The sequence below is a fragment of the Physella acuta genome, unplaced genomic scaffold (genome assembly GCF_028476545.2).
Source record: "Physella acuta isolate Inbredline_101_S28 unplaced genomic scaffold, ASM2847654v3 ptg000227l, whole genome shotgun sequence".
Classification (NCBI taxonomy): Eukaryota; Metazoa; Mollusca; class Gastropoda; family Physidae; genus Physella; species Physella acuta.
The window spans coordinates 74296-96543 of NW_026731746.1; the positions used below are offsets into that span (position 1 = coordinate 74296).

The 22248-nt window shown below is 35.1% G+C and overlaps 2 protein-coding genes across 2 annotated transcripts; one reads left to right on the forward strand and one right to left on the reverse strand.

Moving 5' to 3' along the window:
- The first annotated feature begins 135 nt into the window (after positions 1–135).
- LOC131938007 (membrane-associated transporter protein-like) lies at positions 136–13511 on the forward strand. Its single transcript, XM_059295805.1, has 7 exons — positions 136–324; positions 1981–2607; positions 7550–7751; positions 9613–9773; positions 10575–10733; positions 11367–11539; positions 12365–13511. The coding sequence occupies exons 2-7, from the start codon at positions 2034–2036 to the stop codon at positions 12551–12553; spliced, it is 1458 nt and encodes a 485-aa protein (XP_059151788.1). The 5' UTR covers positions 136–324; positions 1981–2033; the 3' UTR covers positions 12554–13511.
- A 1647-nt stretch (positions 13512–15158) lies between these two features.
- On the reverse strand, positions 15159–22177 carry LOC131937998 (2-succinylbenzoate--CoA ligase-like). The gene is made up of 11 exons (XM_059295796.1): positions 22004–22177; positions 21693–21791; positions 21050–21189; positions 20329–20544; positions 19299–19548; positions 18818–18886; positions 18619–18723; positions 17044–17171; positions 16569–16699; positions 15940–16084; positions 15159–15237 (listed from the first exon to the last, which is right to left on the reverse strand). The coding sequence occupies exons 1-11, from the start codon at positions 22175–22177 to the stop codon at positions 15159–15161; spliced, it is 1536 nt and encodes a 511-aa protein (XP_059151779.1).
- Between the last annotated feature and the right edge of the window lie 71 nt (positions 22178–22248).

The following is a 22248-nucleotide window of genomic DNA, read 5'->3' on the forward strand; positions in this document are numbered from 1 at the left end:
CTGGTAGCGTCTTTTAAATACAGACAAAGCTTTCTGGTTAAACCATTTGGATTTAGAACTAGTCGTGTATGTTGAAGTTAGTTTGTTTTATTTACTCACAGCGTGTTTAAATACAGACAAAGTATGTCTGATAAACTATTGGTAGGTAAAACAAATTAGGATTTATACAACAGTTGATGTCAGCATTTAAAAATCCACGGAATTTTTTAAGTATGTACGTTTGAGAAGTAGGACGAGAAGGGGCTGGCAGCGTGGAAAATTTCACGAGCTCTAGGCCCAGGATGTAAACAATGTTTGGAGAAGCTCAATGTTTCTATTACACACGTATGTAATGAAATTCCCCACACCTTCAAGGCTTTTATTACACATATAAGTAATGAATCCCCCCCCCCCAGCGGCGTAGCGATCCATTCCTGCACCATGCTACCCCTTCCCCCCCCCCCCCCCATCCCATTTATAGTTATTCATGTTGGTGAAAAAGTGCCACTCTTCCAGGTTCATATGTTGGTTACGATTTTCACAGCCAAGTCCCAAAACAGTTTTTGTTTTGGGACTCGACTGGTAAATATCAGTGTGTAAAGTCCTGTGGTCGTTTATTTTATTAACTTATGCTTAAAATGAGCTTTTAAATTTTGTTACTACCACTTTTCGCGTATCCTAAGTGTCGGCTCTCGGGGCGGCCGCCGCACCCACCCACCTCTAGCTAGGCCTCTGATTTCCCCACACCATCAAGTCTTTTATTACACACGTATGTCATGCATTTCCCCAGACTTTCAATGATTTTATCATATACAACATATTGTTTCCTACAACATAAAGGGATTTTGTATACACATACACACCTGTAACCAATTTTCTGAGACCCTCTAGACATTACACGCTCATAAATTTAACGAATCTTTTAATTCTGACGCCCTCAAGGCATATACGCACCCGCATACATTTATTTACAACACCTTGGCATAAAATACACACACACGTTACTAATTAATTTTCTGACACCATCACGGTAACTACACACACACACACATAAAAAAATGCTGACACCCTCGAGGCAATTACACACCACATGTAACCAATTTTCTCTCACACACACGACATTAATTTTCTGACACCTCTAGACTTTCACACAAACACACACCTAAACACGCTGACAATTTTCTGACTCCTTAAGACATTAACATGTATACACCCATACACGACAACACTCTTCTGCCACCATGAGTAATTTAAACACACATACACACACAAGCACACACACACACACACACACACACGCTAACAATTTCCTGATTCCCACGAAATCTTCGATTTCTTCAAGTGAGTCCTAGTTTTTGAGGTAAAACATAAAGCAAACAAGATTTTTATATGCCAGGTTTAAACATTGTTCGTCAGAATAAAATGACACACCTTATGTAATGCACTAAATGCGAAATTCACATTTGTTTGTGACTAAAATAATCTACGAGATATTTGAGTTAATACCATTGCTCTTTGATCACAGTAGTACTTTTTACACACCATATTGTTTTATGTACATACATTGAGACTAGCTTAACAACTTCGAGAGAGGGTTATTAAAAGAGAGGAAAAATTAAAATTCTAGTTTCACCGATGGTCCCGCATCCTGCGTCAACATTTAAATAGCCCGTCTATTTGTGTAGCTTATGATAGAGAAATGCTGAGCTCGTGTCATTGTGATAGGGAATACATCATCCAATTAACCCCGGCCTGGATATAATTAATACAAGTGTACCTGTCTGTGTTTGTCAGGTGTTAGGTGGACTGACTTGGGGATTCAGTGAGTGGTAGCGATCAGCTCCTGCTTAACTTGGTTTGGACTAGCATTGGGATTTATATTTCAATGGTGTTTTTATATTAGCTATTTTACAATTTTGGTGAACAATGAATGAAATTTCGTACTGATGGAAGATTTGTTATAGATTAGTGTTTATTATATTTGTGATTTTTTATCTGTAGAAAATATTGTTCTGTTTATAAAACACGGGTAGTTTACAATCCTTACATTCACCATGAGTGTGTATTCAATGCTCCGGAAGTGGTTACTCGTGGCGGCCATGATTGGCATCGAGGCTTGCATCACCCTAGAAGTAATCCTAATGATAGCCAATGTTCAGACTCTGGGAGTTCCGGTCCGGTATGCGTCCATCCCAGGCACCGTCGGCGCCTCCTGTAGCCTGCTGTTTATCCCCACCCTGGGCTACGTCATGGACAGGTGGGCCAAATCCAAAATCTCCAAAGCCAAAATTCTGGTCTTCACCACGTCTATACAGATGATCGGCACCTCGCTGATATTCACAGCCAACACCGTCAAGCTACTTTTGTACGACGATGGTCACAATGCCACGACAGCTAACGTGACGAACGCTAGTACAACGACACAGGGTTTTCCAGTAGAATCTTCTAGCAAGTCCCCGGGCAGTGAACATATTTATTTCTACGCCATCATCGCCATGGTGGGCTACAGCCTCAACGACTGCGGGTATGATTCCAGCTGCTGTTTTTTGAAGACTTTTTCCTTGGCGTCGACGCCAAAAGAGGAACAATCTAGCATTATCGTGCAGTCTAGTTTCGTTTCGTCTTTAGGTAGGTTGAAAGATTTTACTTGTTTGTTTATGGTATTTTCAAAGTTTCTCATACGATCCTAAGCTTTTCCTCTCCACCAATATATTATTTAGGTCCTTATTTCTCAGTCGTAATTTCTGATCTAAATAACTTTTTTGAGATATTTTAACTCTTGTTTACGGTTTTTTTTTCTCACGTGTTTAAGAAGAAAAGTTGTACTGATCTAAATATAATAGTTTCAAGTGGTATAGGTAGGAAAAGTCTATGTAATCATACTAAACTTTTAAAAAAAAAAAATTTTAAATATGGCAAGCGATAAAATTATAGCTACAATTTTAAAAATTAAAGTCGATTAGGAACCATCGATTACACTCCTTTTCAGATTTTTGTATTGAACATAAGCCGTTGAAAATGATTTTGAATTTTTGTATAAATTTAAATATTTAATAAAACCGCCCTCAACCCCACCTTGAACTGAACTGAAGTGGCCAGGGAGAGTAAAAAGATTAAAGTCATAACATTTATTGTCCATGATAAATACGAACAAGGTGATTCAAGAAAACAAAATGGCGAACAAGGGAATATTTTCAGTTCGATTCAGGCTTTTAAAATTCGTTTGTATCCCTTTTCATTATAGTTGGCTTATTTTTTTATGACTGTTATGCTCAGATTACTAATATCTAACATTATTCTTATTAATTGTTACCAATGTTTTTGTAGAATGTTTTTAACGCATGTTTCATTATTTTTGTTAGGCCTGTGACTACTCACTAGTGTAAGTCTGTAAGTTCTGTGAGTGCTCGAAAAGCTAGAGATCTAGAATCAAGCCATACGTTTCTAGATTCTAGATCTAGACCTAGAGATCTAATCTAGATCTAGATTATCTAGACTAAAATAGATTTATATCGAGAATCTAGTACTAGATTCTAGGAGGAGTACTCTAGAGTCTAGAGATCTATTCTAGATCTAGATCTAGATCTATATCTAGAATCAAGTATCTATTTAATTTAATTATTATCTAGATCTAGATCTAGTCTTGAATCTAGATTCTAGATCTAGATTTCTAGATCTAGAATCTAGATCTAGTCTAGAATCTAGTAGTAGATCTAGTTCTAGATCTACTAGTATGTTACGGCTTTTTAATATGTTTAATTATTTATTAAATATAAAAACACTAGATCTAGATCTAGATCTATTCTAATTTATAAACTTAATACTCAATAATACTTTATATATAATACTAATAACTAATACTAACTAGATCTATAGATCTTATAGTTAAGTAACTTTATATTGTACGACAGTAGATCTATTAAGTATAAGCAGTGGCGTAGCGAGGTCGGGTGTCACCCGGTGCGGCACTTAATGGTGTCACCCCCCCCCCCCCAGAGGCATAGAGACCCTTCCCAGGGACAAACTTTCAAATTTTCGATTTGCACCCCCCCCTCGAGTTTTCGATTTGCACCCCCCCCCCCCTCAAACTTTCGATTTGCACCCCCCCTCGAGTTTTTCTCTCTATATTTTGCTATTTTTTGCCTTGGTGTCACCCCCCTAAATGGTGTCACCCGGTGCGGTCCGCACCCCCCGCCCCCCCCTCGCTACGCCCCTGAGTATAAGTCAAGTAGTAGAGAATAAGAGATCTACTCTAGTCTAGATCTAGAAGTAATATATTTATAAAAATCTATATTAAATAATTCAATAAGTATATTGAAGTATTTTAAGTTAATAGTAATAATAGATAAGTTAAATAAATTAGGCCCATAGTTTATATTATAAATGTGTAGCTGGTATAAACTAGTTTTATAGACTAGTCATATAGTAAATAGTTAATCTTAGTCCTTAGTAATTAGTTAGTAGGGCACTACATACGCCTAGTCTAATAAATGATTAGTCTAATTTGTTAGAGCCTACTTGTTAAAATATATTTACTATAGTAGTAGTATTCTATGGTACAGATGACAGTCCTAATACTAATACTTTCTTTGTTAATATGATTAGGGCCTAGTTAGAGGTAATTACTAATTAGACTTATGATGACTTATGTTAGTCTAATAACTAATAGATTCATATTTAATAGCAGTAGGTCTATAGGCTTAAAATAGTATTGTAAAAAAAATAAAGTATGCTTAATTTTTACAGTTGTCATATTACTTATAGTTCAGTAGGCCTATCTAGACTGTAGATTTAGATGTAGTAGCTTAGTAGTAGTCTAGTAGGCCTGTGATTGGGTAGGTATTTAGTATTTGTATGTAAGTTAAGCAAAGTTAACTAGGCTTAATAAGGCTACAATTTTAAACTTGTAAAAATTACATGTAGCCTAAATAAAAGGTTACAGACTAGTACATTAAATAATATCCAAAATTTAAGTTTAATCTAGATTAGTAGTCTAACAGTAATTTTAGGCCTCTAATAATAATAGTAAAAATTACTGAATAGAAGAGTAGGCTTATTAGTAAAGAGCTGTCTTATTTCAGTTCTACTTAATTAACTTAATATATGACTTAATCTACTCTTAGTATTATATAGTGATCTTTAGAATTTAAAATGCAGAATAGTTGATAAAGCCAAAAGGTGTCAATTGTCATAGATGGATTAACTTACTAATCAAATTAATATAATGATCCTAATATTTATCCTAGTATGTGTATGAATTAATGATAGTTATAGTAGCCTAGTTTGAATATCAATTTTCAACTAATTCCTGAGGTGGCTAAACATAAGTAGTAGATCTTTATTGATACCTTTTTCTTTTTTTTAATGATATATACATGACTTTTGGACTCTTTTGAAGGCCTATTGTATTTTATGACAAACTCCTTACATTAAAATATTAAAAGTAAACTATTAGACCTATATTTTTAATGAATGGTAATGGTTAGATAGCCCATACAATCCAATACATAAATACACATCATTGCTTTATGATCTTTATAAGACAGACACATATTTTTATTTATAACATTAAGAGTTGAAAGTATGTAAACATAATGAGTTTAATATAACAGTTTATGAAATTCATTTGTTTTTTTTTTAGATACTGTGGATTATACAACTGCATACAGAGAAGACAAAAGTCAAGATGAAGCTCAATTGAAAAACTGATCCAAGGATAGATGTTGGACCCAAGAAAACTTGTTCATATTGAACAATTATTTTTTTAATATTCTGAATGAATATGGTAATTAAAAAAAGAAAATATAAACTTTGTTATGTTTTTTTTTCAGCACTGGTTGTGTGTGCTGGTGTATGCGGAAACTAATTATTGCTACCTTTATTCAATAATTAACTTAAACTGGCGAACTATAAATAGTTTTTAAGAATATGGTGCTGAAGTAGATTTCACCTAGTTTTGTTGCCCTTCCATATTAATAAATTGTACGGTCAGCAAAATGTCAAACAGCTTTTACTAAGTTTTACTGTCCATAACCAGTCAGGTACCAGTTAAAGCTGCTTTGAATTTGAATCAGAGACAACCTAAAGGATTAAAATTTCAACTCAAGAACTTTTGCTTTAGCAAAGGTGTTCACAATATATGTAGTCCCACTATAAGTCTTACATTTGCATATATCTATCATAGCTGTAAAACATAATGATAAGGGAAGTATCAAGAATATAGGTTTTTCTCAATTCTAGCCATACCACAAATACCAGCATATAAATGTAGACCAAGCTTAGAGAAATATGGCTGATAACTAACCATCAACCACAAATACAACAAACTATAATCACTGCCTGTTTCCTGGTAATGTGTTGTTATTGGCTGTGCAAGTTTATGAACATGTATTAGTTTATATATTACAAAAGAAAAAGACTTGCTGATCAGATGCATTCCAGATATTTGAGGAAAATATGTTTTCTATAAGGATAGGCAGCTGTAGCAAATGAGGTTAGGGGAAATGTTCAGTAAAGATAAACTATTTAATAATTGTAATGGCAGAGATACCATCAAAACAACAAATGTAATTAGGTTTGTATGACTAATTAATGAATATCCTATAAATTATAGCAAAATGTTGTAGTGGTCTCGGACTTTGAGGTGGTGGGGGAGATTTGGACCTTTGAGTCAAGGGCAGTAGCATAGCGGGGGGGGGACGGGGGGGGGGGACGACGACATATGACCCCGGGCGCCGACCTTAGGGGGCGCCAAAATGGGTTGGAAAAATAAATTGAAAAGGTTGAGAGGGGTGCAAATCGAAATCTTGAGGGGGGTGCAAATCTAAAGGTTTGGCGCCGGCAAGGGTCGCTACGCCTCTGGTCAAGCGGGAGGGGGTTCAGAAAGTAAGATGACACTTTTCCATGTTCAACAAACACTCATGTTAAGAAACTGAATTTAAGCCCTTATTTGCATTATTAAAAGTTGTTTTATAAATTGTTATAAAATAATTCATCAATAGGCCTACATTGAATGTTGGAAAAGCCCATAGGTCTAAATATTTTATGAAAATCACTGCTTTAAAAACAAAATAGCGGGGGGGGGGGGGGGGGTTGGCTTAGGTTTACTTTTTTGGGGAAGGGGGAGGTCTTGCATCGTTGTGACATCGTTAATAGATGACCCCATAGTCAGAGGTCGATCTAGATTGATTAGGCCTATATTAAATGTTGATATTAATTACGCTTTACTTATTATTACAATGGAATATAGCCTAGTAGTTTATTTATATTAAATAATATAACATCCCCTTGTACCACAACACCCTGACTATACTAATCCAAATAAAAATAAAAATGTTTGGTAAATTACTATTATATTATTAGTAATTTTGTGTTTAAATATGTCTAGCCTTAGTAAAACCGGAAGTGACTTTGTACTTATTTCACAAATGTTATAAAATATTCAATTTTGGTTCAAAAATATGCTTTCTGGCAACACAAAGTGGAACCACTTTTGGAACCACTTTTCCTACCTATTGTAATCTTAACAACCATTTCCTCATCTTGACTCAAAGTATTTTATTTCGACCAGGCGGATGTCTCATTGCAATACTAGGGTCTATTGGTCTTGGCACCAGACTGACCGCTGGAACGTCACATGACATCAACGCCGCCCAGAGTGCCTTCCTCTCAGCCTTGTGTTTTGTGCTGGTGGCATCAGGACTGACCATCACGCTGACCACTGGATTTTGCTGCTCGCCGTCTAGTAGTTCGCCCTATGAAGAAATAGTTAAGTATGTTTTAAGCTTTCAATCTTGTTTTTTTTAAGAACAGCATTTAATAACGAATGAGTATTTTTTTTAAAGTAATACTTTTGATGAAAGTTTTATACGATAAGGTATATTCTTTCTAATGTACATCTGTGTTCTTGTTTCCTCTATGTGTTATCACCTCCACATAGCACCATGATGTGGTTGTATAATGTCCCATGATGTATCTTTACCACATAGCACTATGTTTTATCACCTCCACATCGCACCATGATGTAGTTCTATGATGTCCTATGATGTTTTTTTCCTCCACAAACACAACACTGTGGTTCTATTATGTATTTTTTTACCACATAGCACTATGTGTTATTTCCTTCACATAGCATCATGCTGTGGTTCATTGTTGTATCATTACCACATAGCACCCACCATGCAGCGGTTTATGACGTTACCTTGACCACATAGCACAATTTGTTACCTCCTCCAGATAGCAGTATTATTGTGTTACCTGCTCCGTGTTACCCCCTGCCTGTGTCTAACATTTTCTCTGTGTAACAGCATGCCAGTGTTTATCATCTTCTACATGCATGTCACATGTTTACATACTACGTCCCATCTCTGTAAGTAGGTCTAGAGTTCGTGTATTGACACCGCATCACTGCTAAATTTGGGGCGCAGTTTCATTTTCACTGATATAGCGCATGTGTCTTGTCACAGTGACCCACTTACAAAGATCAGACAAACATACCTTGATAAGTGTAGGTTTCTCCTGAGGCGTAGGCAGGATTTGGGTCTTGGATAGGTGGGAGGTTTTCAAAACCTACTCAAATATATATGTATTAATATATATATATATATATATATATATATATATATATATATATATATATATATATATATATACATACAAAAATGTTTAAAGACACAATTACACGTAGACACACACACACACACATATATATATATATATATATATATATATATATATATATATATATATATATATATATATATATATATATATATCATTTGGAATCACCATCCTGCTTGCGCCACTCTTTCTAAATATGATTTGTTTTATGCTGACTTTACATTTAAGGAAATGCCATTTATTACGTTTCTGAGTTTAGTTGTACCAGGCCGCTAGACAAATAAAAGCGAGGTGATAAAGTCGGTGAACCTTTAGAAAATAAGTCAAGCATTGATAAATATTATGTTTTCTATTTTCAAAATTATGTTTGTAGGTCGGTGCATTAATGTGTCTGGTAAATCAAGACATTGCAAATGAGCTATTTTTAGCGTGTCAGTTCTCTTAGTTTTTGAACTAACGGGGGTCAAATAGTCGCTTTAAAAAGCTCCCTATACGCCTAGTGCCATAAGCAATTTTCATGGAGGGGTGGGGAGCTGGCTGTATTTTTTTTTGACATATTTTCAAATGAAGTACACAGAAAAAATATATGCATGTTGTAGCTCTTGTATAATAAAATGCTGTTGCTTCAGTTATTTAATGATAATGTGTGTTTCTTTTAATTGGTTAAGTTATGTGTGACAGTTATGGTGTGATGTTGTATCTCTGTTAGGTGGGGATGGTGTGTCTATGTTAGTTGGTGATGTTGTAATTCTGTTAGTTGGTGATGTTGTATTTCTGTTATGTTCTGATTTTGTGTTTTAGCTAGTTTGTTATATTGGGTTTCTGTTGAGTGGTGATGGTGTCTTTTTGTTATGCGGTGATGTTAGTTTAGATTATATCAAACTGGATACATAATATTTCCTGTGATTTCCAGATAGCTCACGACTTCTATTATCTACGCTATAAGTATTTTACAACATTGTCGGAAAAAAAAATAGATAAAACATTCTATCAAAGATATTACATTTGTTTCAGTGAAGACCAAACTAAGTTTGTGCATAAAGAAGAGCCGCCAACAAAGTCTGGTGTGTTGGGGTTTGTGCGGCGACAGAAAGATCAGATCATCATCAACATATCGGCCTTCTTTCTGATGGGGTCGCTGTACTCGTATGAGGTCTATGTGGTCAACTTTGTAGGTGAGGTGTGGTCAGCTTTGTAGGTGAGGTGTGGTCAACGTTGTAGGTGAGGTGTGGTTAACTTTGTAGGTGAGATGTGGTCAGCTTTGTAGGTGAGATGTGGTCAACTTTGTAGGTGAGATATGGTCAGCTTTGTAGGTGAGATGTGGTCAACTTTGTAAGTGAGATGTGGTCAACTTTGTAGTTGAGATGTGGTCAGCTTTGTAGGTGAGGTGTGGTCAACTTTGTAGGTGACATGTGGTCAACTTTGTAGGTGAGTTTTGGTCAACTTTGTAGGTGAGATGTGGTCAACTTTGTGGGTGAGTTTTGGTCAACTTTGTAGGTGGGAGGTGATGTCAACTTATCAAAGTGAGGTGTGGTCAGCTTTGTAGGTGAGATGTTGTCAATTCGGTAGGTTGATGTGGTGACATCTGTAATGAATGTCGGTCAACTTTGCAGATGGTATAAATTCAATTTTGTGGGTGCGGTGTGGTTAACTTTTAAAGGTAATGTCAATGTTGTAGTTCTGAGATGCTACGTACACCGTTGTAGATGAGATTCGATGAACCAAAGATAACTCTACTTAAACATGCAGACATACATCCTTTATATCATTGTTGTTTGTTATTGGTGATTTACAGAACATGCATATACAAATCTTGAATTTGTTAACAATATTGTGACATAGCCTATAATTTTTCTGTCTATGAAACTTACTAGCCAGACATTTAAAGCTCCCCGAACAACTGACCACAGTTAAGTAAAGTATGTTTAGTTGACATATATACCAAATGTTTAGAATTAATTTTTTCCATAATTTAGGTGAAGGCATACTGGACGGTGACCCCCAAGCTGACACCAACAGCCAGCAGTACAAAAACTATGTGAGAGGGATTGAGATAGGATCCAGTGGGACTTTGATTTACTACATCTCTTTCATTGTCTTCAATGTTTTCCAAGAGTTCTTGCTACGTAAAATTGGTAAGATGCAGTGTTTGTTTTAGTGATCTCTTGGGGATCATCGCGAGCTTGGGCCGAAATCTCCAACTCTTGGACAAAATGTCTGAACGTAGGGAGGTGGGTTAGGGGTTGAACTAAAGACACTTTAAAACAGGAGCTTTCTCTCTCTCCCTGACACCTAAATGGATTAAATTCCTCATCAAAAACACAAAAATAAAATTAACGCATGTGTTTGAATATTTTATTTTATTTATAATTCTATATTTTGGTTTACTTAGGCAGTGGTTTTTATCACTTTTTTTTCAACAATGCATTAAACAGGAATTTGTGTCACAACCACATACACATACGCATATATATATATATATATATATATATATATATATATATATATATATATATATATGTATATATATATATATATATATATATATATATATATATGTATATATATGTATATATATATATATATGTATATATATATATATGTATATATATATATATATATATATATATATATATATGTATATATATATATATATATATATATATATATATATATATATATATACAATTGATATATATATATATATATATATATATATATATATATATATATATATATATATATATATAAACCCCATATATCCTCAGGATGGAAAATTGAGATGATCATCATCTGCATCGGCCATGTCGCGGTAAACCTGGTGTGCGCGCTGACGGCAGAGTTATGGGCCTTCTATATAACAACTGTGTGGACTGGCTTTTTCAGGGCAACTGCGATGACTGTGCCTTATATCTTAGCCAATCAATTCGCTTTCAAACTGGTAGGTCGTGAACTGAAAGGTCAAGGTATTGCAGTTGTTATCATGTACATGGGTAACACGTCATGATAATATGATAACAAATAAATATCAGCAACACTAATATAAAATTCACATATTACAGTCATCCGTGTTCTAGAATTTTAAATTTGAAGTAGCTTAAAAAACAAAACTCATAAGAAAAAAAATGTGTCTTAATAAGAAAAATAACTGATGCTAGACGAAAAAAACATTCCACTAAATATATGCCGCTACTAGCTCTGTGAATATGTTTCAATATATGAATGTATTGAGGAGCATATAGTCAAAGTTTTTAATAATCGATTCGTGAATTCAGATGTGTTAAGATTTGTGAATCTAGAAAATTGAGCTTAGATGTACGAGTCAATAAATAAATTCAGTGTTTTTAAAGGATTTTTTTTTTCATGAATCCCCCATTATAACTAAAAGTATTTATGATTTGTCGGTCATTGATCACATTTTTGTTACTTGAAAAAGTAAATGATAAATGGCATCCATACAAAACTTTTGTTTGTTTGAGTAAATTAGCTGTTTTTGTAAGTTTAAACTTTTTTAATTGACTCTATCTGTAGTAATTGCAAGATTAAATAGCACTTTGCAAGATTTAATAGCACGGTATAAAAAGAGTATTTTTTATTCTATCTGCAGTAATTGAAGATTAAATAGCACGGTATAAAAAGTGTATATTTGATACCATAATGCAGTAATTGCAAGATTAAATAACACCGTATAAAATATTTATTTGATTACATCTAGTGGAAGTAAAGTGTACCTTACTGACCATTCTTTTCCTACCGAATGTTCCAGAACGGAGACAAGAACTCGGGTGTTGTGATTGCCGTCGTCGCCTCCATGTTACCCTGTGGGTTCATCCTCTGCTCGGCCCTGATGGGACCCCTGATTGACGTCACAGGGAACCCTGCGACCCCTGTCTACTACACTGCTGCCACTTCTCTACTGGGGCTGCTGGTGATAGTCTGCTTAAAGTCTGAGTGACCCGGGGGGGGGGGGGGGGCGATAACTGTGATCTACAACATCACGCATTAGTTGTTTACTTTTAAAGATCAATGTGATTGTACTTGTTGATGATTATATAATTTTCGAATACTGCTGATCTTAATATTCGTTAGTGCCAGTTAACATAAATAATGATTGTACTTAAATGTTTAGAAACGTATTGAGATTCAGAGAGTCCGATTTATAAGGGACATAACCTTTATTGAAGCAGCTTGTCGTTATCATTTAGTTACCTAACTTTCATCATTTTAATTCAAAGTATTCAATTTTGAAGATAGCAAATTCATTTTATTGAGTGATAAATATTTGTTATAAGAATTGCTTTTTATCACTTTTAGAAAAGGCAGTTTTCATGTCCCGTCCGAGTTTAAAGATATTACTTTTTAAAAATATCCCGCACGCATGATTTAACGATATATATATATATATATATATATATATATATATATATATATATATATATATATATATATATATATATATATATATCCGTCTTACTGCTGTAAGTAAAAAAGTAAGTAAAGCTCCCCTTCAGACATAAAGATCCATATGGCAGATGTGGTAGAGTTCATATGTTTCTTACCTCGGCATATTAAATGATGATGTGATCAGTCGCCTTTACTTTCCATAACGTGAGTCCGGTACCCGAAGAGCTGTGTATATTCATGGACGTCCTACAGTCCCGAATCCGAACCGAGATTCGAACTCGACACCTCTGGGCTAGTAGCCGAACACGCTATTATTCGACCACGCCGTCCAATGCTGCTAAATGTCACCACCCTTAAAATACATTTTCTGGTGCTACCCCCACCCCAACCCTCACCCCACAATGAACCACTACACAATGTTATAATTCAAAGATGTTTAAATGTTAAATTAAATATATGAATCAAGTCATTGAACAGAAAATCTTTTATTACAAGTTCATTAAAAACAATTTTAAATCGTTTTTTCGTGTTTAAATTTTGTTATCATCCAATTGTGTCAGACAATTTATCATCATAAATAGCAGAAATCCATTTAGAAATTAGCACCGTATTGGCTGCAAAATTGAACATGTTACTTGGTGAAAATTAACACAACATTCATTTTTAAACTGGTAAACACATTTACAAGAAAATTTACAAGACAATAGATTTGCAACATATTCACCATAAAATTAATATAAAACCTTTTTACAAGAAAATAGTTGTGTAGCTTATCAACAAATACAGTATTGTGTAATCCCAAAAGAAAATCAATAGGTACTAAAGTTAATAATAATAAGGCTTCAAACAAAACCTTGTAATCGAAGCAGTAGCGAGGCCGGGTGTCACCCGGTGCGGCACTTTCAATTTTCGATTTGCACCCCCCCCCCTCCCTCGAAATTTCGATTTGCACCTCTTAAAAGACTATTTAACACTCGAATTAATCACTTAATTAAGTGGAATTATCATTTTTCTCTATATATTTTTCTATTTTTTGCCTTGGTGTCACCCCCCTAAATGGTGTAACCCAGTGCGGTCCGCAACCCCCCCCCCCCTCGCTACGCCACTGCCTCGAAGTTCCTCGAGTAACGAAGGCGTTCCGCATACATGACTTCAGAATGTTTGTAGCGATGGAAAATGAAAATTGAAAACGTATTTTTCAAGATTGAACATACAATTTAAACAATGCTCATATAGCTTCAGCATTGACCGTATTACTGCAACAACTATCATATATTACATTATTTAACATACAACTAAAATTATAGGATTACTCGTAGTGCAACATACTTCGATGGGTAAAGAATAATTTAGAAATGTGTATTGACAATTAATTAAAATCATAGAATCAACTTTTAAATATTTAAAAAGTTATTTGTGGAATAAACGAGCATGCACATTTATTTTTCATTAAATTAAGTATAACAGGTGTTTAGTTAAATAATCAGACTAGTAACAATATAGCAAAACAAAATTTTAATGTTAAACAAATAAACATAACATTCCGGTTGAATTGCTCAGTAAATAAAATACATTAACTATATACCAATAACAAATGGAAACATAGCTCACAAATAACTATAAAGAACAGTTTCATTTCAAAAAGGTCTAAAACTTAAAGAATACTGGTGAAGCTTTTCAGTGAAACTGCAATTATAAAGCAAGCAAAAATCAAGAAAAATTTTATGCTTGGGAAATTAAAAAAAAAGCACATGAGTTAGAAGACGAGGCATGATAAGCAAATTAATTTTCTGATGTATTTGATAATTATGTTATCTTGCACGTGAAAAATGTAAACTTTATATTATAAAAAGTTTTATTATTTCGAGAAAAAATATAAAGTAAATTTTTTTTAAAAAATGGTTTGAATGAAAGAAGCGTTAAAAAGACAAACAGATATCAAAATTGCCATTTATTTATTTTTTCTTTTATCTTTAGGCATTAATTTATTAAGACCTGAAGTTATTGTCTACTTCATTTTTTTTTTAAATTTTTATGAAGGTGCTTTTTTGTTTTCCTTAATATTATGTAATTTTTTTAAAGATGCATACATATAAAAATGTTATTGCAATCTTCTTGTTTTAGAATAAAGGTCTTTTTTTTAAATCTATCTCATTTTATAAAGTTTTAACTTTTGGCCTTTTGATTAAATGCCCACAAAGCTTAGGGTAACCAAACAGGATAATGTTGGCTAACCTGAAAATTTCAGAATATCATGGCTAACCTGAAGATTTCAGAAATTGGGGGATTACCTGAAGATTTAAGAATTTCGTGGATTACCAGATTTAAGAATTTCGTGGATTACCTGAAGATTTCAGAATACCACTGAGGAAATAAAAAGGTAACCAGCTATGAAGAAAGAAAAGTAAAAACTAAGCCCAGGCTGTGCTCTGTCTGGGTGAGGGTGGGGGGATGGGTCTGTACCATGTGACAAGTCTGAACTAGATACATAAAGTTACGTTAATCATGGGTTTTACCATCTGGTAACAGCAATATTATATAAGTCTACAGTTACACTTATATGTAAAAGATTATTAAATACCCCACCGTAAGTGGAATGACATTCGTATTATTTACACACCTGAATATTATTTTAGGGAATTAACTTTATTTAGTAAATTAATACGCATTTACTTTATAGATAAGTAACATAAAATGATACATTACTCAATTTCAAAAAGTTACATAATTAATAATAATTAATCCGCCAGACAGAGCGCTAAGGAAGCTTCTTGATTCAACTAGATTAAATGGAACAGCTGACGTATAAATTAGCATAAATTAGTGGGAATGTCTCAATAGGAATTTGTTTTAAAATATTCGGCGGCCATTTTCGCGACGCCATTTCTGGAAACTTTCCCGCTAGCGAGTACCGGGAAACTGTCCATGAAGACAAACCTCTCCGGCACCCCGTCAAACTTGGTGGCCCCCGGCAAGAACATGCCCCGACAGAAGGTCTCCAGCTCGGCCAGGGTCAAGGTCGCGTCCTTCTCCTTGATGACACAAACACACAGCTCCTGGCTGGTCACTGGGTGGGGCAGTCCTGTAAGGGATTCGCTGCTTTAATATAACTTGTATCATTAAAACGCATATGGGTATATATATATATATATATATATATATATATATATATATATATATATATATATATATATATATATATATATATATATATATGTGTGTGTGTGTGTGTGTGTGTGTGTATGTGTGTGTGTGTGTGTGACGAATACTATTCTATCGTATAACTGTATATCAGTAGACCGTACGTATTTACCAAATTAAAAGAAAATTATATATTTATATATGTTATCTGCACTGAAAATACTATTTACAAATGATCGACAGTAACAGCTACCTGACCCATTTTACCTACGATTACCACTGACTGACTTACTTACCTATGATCACCACTGACTGACCCATTTTACCTACGATTACCACTGACTTACCTACTTACCTATGATCACCAATAACTGACCTATTTGACCAATGACCTACTTCCTTACGATGAGCACTGACCTACTTACCTACAATCACAACTGACTGCACACCTGGACACTTCTGAATCCTCTCCTCCATCCACTGCGGGTACATGTTATATGGGCCGACGGTAATGACGTCAGATTGACGTCCAATGACGTACAATCCACCTTTATCACTTAAGAACAAACAAAATAAAACACAGTTCTAAGTTAGAGCAAACTAGCTTGCAGTTTAGTATTTGGAGTAAAATTTTGCTTGTAAGAAATACAATAAAAATTGTGTTAATTAATGTTAACTAATGTGTATGTATTTACATCTAGGTGTGCATGTAATTATATTTCCCCACCTTTATAATAAACTCAAATTTTAAAAAGTGCATTGTCATTAAAAACACACATTAAAAGTGTCAAAAAAATCTAACTATTGGAAAAGGTAAACATAGTGTTTTTTAAGATCTGACAAATTGCAAGTATTGATAACAGAGGAATTTTCTAAAAGAAAACCTAAAAAAAAACATACTCCATATAGCCAGCATCGTTAGTGTCTAGCCAGCCATCTTTGGTGAACATGTCAGATGTTGTAGTCTCCACGTTCAGATATCGCCGCAGTACAGTCCTACCTGTGGGGGACATAAACAGGACATTTTGCTGGATACGGTTTTGTTGTTATAACGACAATTGAGTTAAGTTTAAGCCAAGATGTTTGTGATTTTAATGCGGCTAAAAGGACGTTGTTATATACAGAAATATGCCAAGCTGAAGCGCTTCTTTGTTGTAAAAGTTTCCTGACTAGTCAGCTATACACACGAGACGGATATTGTCTAAAAGTAACAAGCATGTTGGTTTGTATGGAATTGACAGTTTTTATTTAATATATTATTTGGAACTGATTCTTCGCTCTTTATTTAAAAATTAAAGGTGATTTCATTCAACACATTTTGGTATTTCGTATCAATATGTTATGCACCATTACGACACGTCAACTGCAACGTCAAAGTGTTTTTATTTCTTTGTGAAATTGCTTCCAAAACCTTGGTCAACCCAATAATAATAGGCAAGGCAGCAATTGTTTAGTTTGTGGTTTTCTCTCCGAGGGGAATTGTTGTCCCAAGCTAACGAGCCTCATTTGCCCCTCAATCCGAACTCAGAACTTAAGAAGTTGCTGACCACATGCTCTCCCGCCCTCCTTCGCCGTCTTGTGACTTTAAAAAAAAAAACTTTTTTCAAAGAACATTTTTTCCGACAAAGATAATGAATGATCCGAATTAAAGATTTGACTCCAAACCTTTAACTTGTATAATTCCTACACGATTCGGTTCAGTGAAGATCTGTTTTGTGTTTTCATCCACTAATCTTAGCTGGAGGCCCGGACATAGAATGTTTCCAGCTCTGCAGTCTTTAAACGTCTCCTGTGTTGCAAAGACTTTTATTAATACACGTGCAAAATAAATTAACATTCTTATTTAGACCTAGCGATTAATTGGGCAGATGAAATCGAGTTCATATGTTTTTTTACCTCGACATTTGAAGGAATGGTGTGGTAAGCACGATGCCAGGCCGACTTTGCTTTTCCCTAAAAAAAATCAGGTACCCATCAGAGCTGGGGGGGGGGGGGGGACTCAAGGACGTTCCACAATCATAAGTTCGAAATGAGATCCGAACTGGATACCTTGAGCTACACGAGTTGGTGTAAGGTCCAAATGATTAATCCCGATAGTTAAATTATGTGATATGTATTAGTAAAACAAGGCTCATATTGTGATTGACTTTATCTCGAGTACCATAATAAAACTTTAACTTAAAACCGTAATGATGGTCAAAGCCGAGCAGTTTTAGAAGTATGAACAAGTTTAATAAGTTTTGCCACAATAAGTGCGAATTTTTAGAAATCCATACAAAACCAGAGTTTACAACAGCTTTGTATACCAAGTAGCCTATAATATTTTAAAGACTAGTGCTTTTTATTTTATAACTAAATATGCAGGCAATTAGTTTGTATAACTTGTGTGAGGTAATAAATAAGCCCGCATGTTTAATAACAAAGAATAACGTATAGCTTAGAGTAAAAAGTCCATAAGTTTAATGACAAGAATACCTTGTTGTGTACAGTAATGAGCCCATATGTTACTACTCCTGTATCAGTCGAGCCATAGGCAGTCATCATCACATCACATACCTGACCCACTACAGCAACAACATTCTGTGATAGGTAAACAGCGCGTATGAGAATGGATAGTTCAATGTGTACTGTAACAGTATGTTCTACAGCTGGGAGTAACTTAGTACCATCAGACCTTTTTGATTGGTTGACCCGCAGTCATGATGACCTTGATTGACTTCTGTAAAACGTTATCGCCGTAATGCTAAAAATAAAATTGTTAAATAAGAAACGATTGTTAAAACTATATATATATATATATATATATATATATATATATATATATATATATATATATGTATATATATATATATATATATATATATATATATATATATATATATATATATATATATATATATATATATATATATATATATATATATATGTGTGTGTGGGTGTGGGTGTGGGGGGAGAGGTGGGTGGGGGGGTGGGGGGGTTGGTGGGTGGGTGGGTGGGTGGGTGTGGGAGTGGGTGGGTGGGTGTGTGTGCGTGTGTGTGTGTGTATTGTGTACATGTTTATGTAACAAGATAACAAAATACCTGCCTACATGTTATCTTTACACTGCAATTACACTGTAATTAACTAATTATTTATATAATTAAAAGAACACTACCTGTTTCAGCATTAAGACGTCAGGTACTGGCAAGAATGAAAATGTAGCTCCCAGGTTGAGCACAATGCCCCAGATCTCAGCCACCGTCCTCATGGTGACCCCATCAAACACTTCCTGGAGTAGGGTCGGGATCCCGTGGGTCAGGTAAAAATGGGGGAACCCAACAAGCCAGCCGAAACGGCGATCACTGTACAAGACGTCATCTTTGGTGAAGATACGGCAGTGGTTGTCAGCCAGATCAAGACATTCTCTGTGGAAGTAGTAAACGTCGGCCTTTTGTCTTTTCGGCCTTTTGAATGCCATTCTTCTGTCTACGACAAATTAGCCGCCGTGTAAGTGCTCAATACCCCACCTTTGAATGCTAAATGCCACACATGTAAGCTACTCCGGGGCATTAACCACCCTCTTTCACCCCCAGAGGAGTAGCGAGGGGGGAAGCGGGGGGCACATATTTCCCCTGGCGCCGACCCTAGGGGGCGCCTAAATCGGTTGGAAAAAATAGCTCGCTTTAGCTGCAGTTTTGCATTATATAAAAATATTTGAATAGGGCGTCTAATTGAATACTGTCCGGGGGGGGGGGCGTCAAATTGAAAGTTTGTGCGGGGGGGGGGCAAATTAAAAGCGCGTCGTTGGGGGGCCGGGAAGAGTCGCTACGCCTCTGCCCCCCATCCCTCACTCGAGCAAGACTACTGAAATTCTACCTCCAGATGAAATAGAGGAAATAAATAATGAAACCATATTCTGCCCCAAACCGGAAATTTTAAATGCGCCCCCCCCCCCTCACCAGGAATTTGAGGTCCCCGTATGCACGGAGAAAAATGTCTTAAAGAAACCATGCCTGTGAGTTCTTAGCACCCCCTCTCTGCTCAGAGATAAAATTTCCAATCTGTAAGTTTTTGGTATTTCCTATTACGTTTTTACCCTTGAAACTTATAAACACTCCTTCCTCGTGGGTTTTAGTCACCCCCAGCCTTTTATCAAGGACAAAATGCAACACCCCATCCATCGCTCAATGATAGAAATGTCTTACCTGTGAGTTCTTGGTATCATCTTAGAAAATCCGGTGCTGCCGGAAGTCATGAAAATGTAAGCCTCGTCATCAGCATTGACGTCTGCCTCGTAAAAGTCTTCATCAGCGAGAGAAGAGATGAAAGCTGTGTGGTCTTCGTGGCTGTTTAACGTGTACACGATCAGCTGTTTCAGACACGGGGCTTGGTCACACTGTACTGGGATGATGGTCTCTACACTGTAACATACAGACATACAGAATTTTTTTTAACTTTATACAGCTGTTGTTTTATAGGGTGAAAGACTTTGATTCTTGTTGCATACTGTTGTAATTGTTTATATATACACACACAAGCACATCATGTATGTATATATATATATATATATATATATATATATATATATATATATATATATATATAAACATATAAAGAGAGAAAGAGAGAAAGAGAGAGAGAGAGAGAGAGAGAAAGTAAGTAGGCAGGTGGGCAGACATTGAGGCTGGCAGACAGGAGGTAGGTAGATAGTTAGGTAGGCAAGTAAATAGATCGGTAGGTAGGTGAGAGGGCAAGCAGGAAGGAAGGCAGGAAGGCAAGTAGGTAGTTTGATAGGTAGGGAGAATATCAGATCGAAAGTAAATATTACTTAAAAATCCAAATACTTGAAGATACAATAAGTGTTAGACTTACTTCCCCTTATCGTTAAGCTTACATAAGCCCTCCACAAATATGTAAAAGACTTACTTCCCTTTCTCCCCCACACTACTAGACAGACCGTATCTCTCAAAGATATTGGCTGTTGGGCTCGCGCTGGACGTGATGACCATGGAACAGTTGGAATGTCTCAGGGCTCCAAATAAATCTTGACCGTCAGACAAAACTGGCTGAGATGGTCAGTGATTGTGTGATAGACAAATACATATTTTAACGATAGTGATATATCAATTTAGTGTGTGGTATATATTACACAATATTCAATGATGAAAATGTGTTTTCTTATTGCTCGCTCAGGCTCTTATAAAACTCATAATACAATTATTTCTAACAACAGTCAAAGGTCATTTAATTTTTTAATAGTTGTAAACAAGTGAGATATGAATAAAGGAGTACATTAAATATCTGCCTGGCTGAACCATACCTAAACAATCTTATCAGACATAAAGCAATTTATTTAATGTAAAATAAAAATAACATTACGCAAAATCAAGAACTTACTTTATTAAAGACTAGTGCAAAGAGAAGAAGTTGGTGAAGCTTAGATGTATTTTAAACTATTTGTCACCTTTCTATTGTTTTTTTTTTTAATTTAAATTACTTTTTTTTCTAAACGGAGGGGTCAGTTCTCTTATTATAGACAAACAATTTCAACTTTTTAATGCTAGTTTACCAATCCAGTTTGAACAACACCGCCAGCCATCAAAATGCCCATGTCAGTTAGTATCCTTGACCTTGAGTTGATGAGGACGGAACAGATCACATCTCCTTTCTGTTCAATAAACACATGAACATACATTGGTCTATTTTTCTCACAGTATCATACATATCCACATATATAAACAGTGTTTTACATTCGAGCTGAAATTTAGGTATATATTATATATATATATATATATATATATATATATATATATATATATATATATATATATATATATATATATATATATATGATCGGTGAAGCTGCTTTTTACACATTACCTTGACACCAAGTCGTTTAAGACGACTAGCAAAACGACGACTCAGATCAAACAGCTGTTGCCGTGACAACGGTAGAATCTCGTTCTTCACGCTGATGAATTTGTAGCACTGTTGCTGAGGATTTTCTTCTGCCAGACTTCTGATGCGCTGGTTGACAGTTCCGACTTCTGACATTGTGTCTTTTTATATCTGCAAGAACACTTTAATTAAGTAATCAATTTTAGGCCATTCGTAGAATAAAAAAA

What these genes read in the sequence shown, in the direction of transcription:
- LOC131937998 (XM_059295796.1), bottom strand. Translation starts at nt 22,177, where the DNA reads ATGTCAGAAGTCGGAACTGTCAACCAGCGCATCAGAAGTCTGGCAGAA. An exon ending in AGTGTGGGGGAGAAAGGGAA is followed by an intron (nt 20,545 to 21,049) that starts GTAAGTCTTTTA and finishes TGTATGTTACAG; the next exon opens with TGTAGAGACCATCATCCCAG. An exon ending in ATGATACCAAGAACTCACAG is followed by an intron (nt 19,549 to 20,328) that starts GTAAGACATTTC and finishes CTACTTCCACAG; the next exon opens with AGAATGTCTTGATCTGGCTG.
- LOC131938007 (XM_059295805.1), top strand. Translation starts at nt 2,034, where the DNA reads ATGAGTGTGTATTCAATGCTCCGGAAGTGGTTACTCGTGGCGGCCATG. An exon ending in GTTCTTGCTACGTAAAATTG is followed by an intron (nt 10,734 to 11,366) that starts GTAAGATGCAGT and finishes ATATATCCTCAG; the next exon opens with GATGGAAAATTGAGATGATC. An exon ending in ATCAATTCGCTTTCAAACTG is followed by an intron (nt 11,540 to 12,364) that starts GTAGGTCGTGAA and finishes CGAATGTTCCAG; the next exon opens with AACGGAGACAAGAACTCGGG.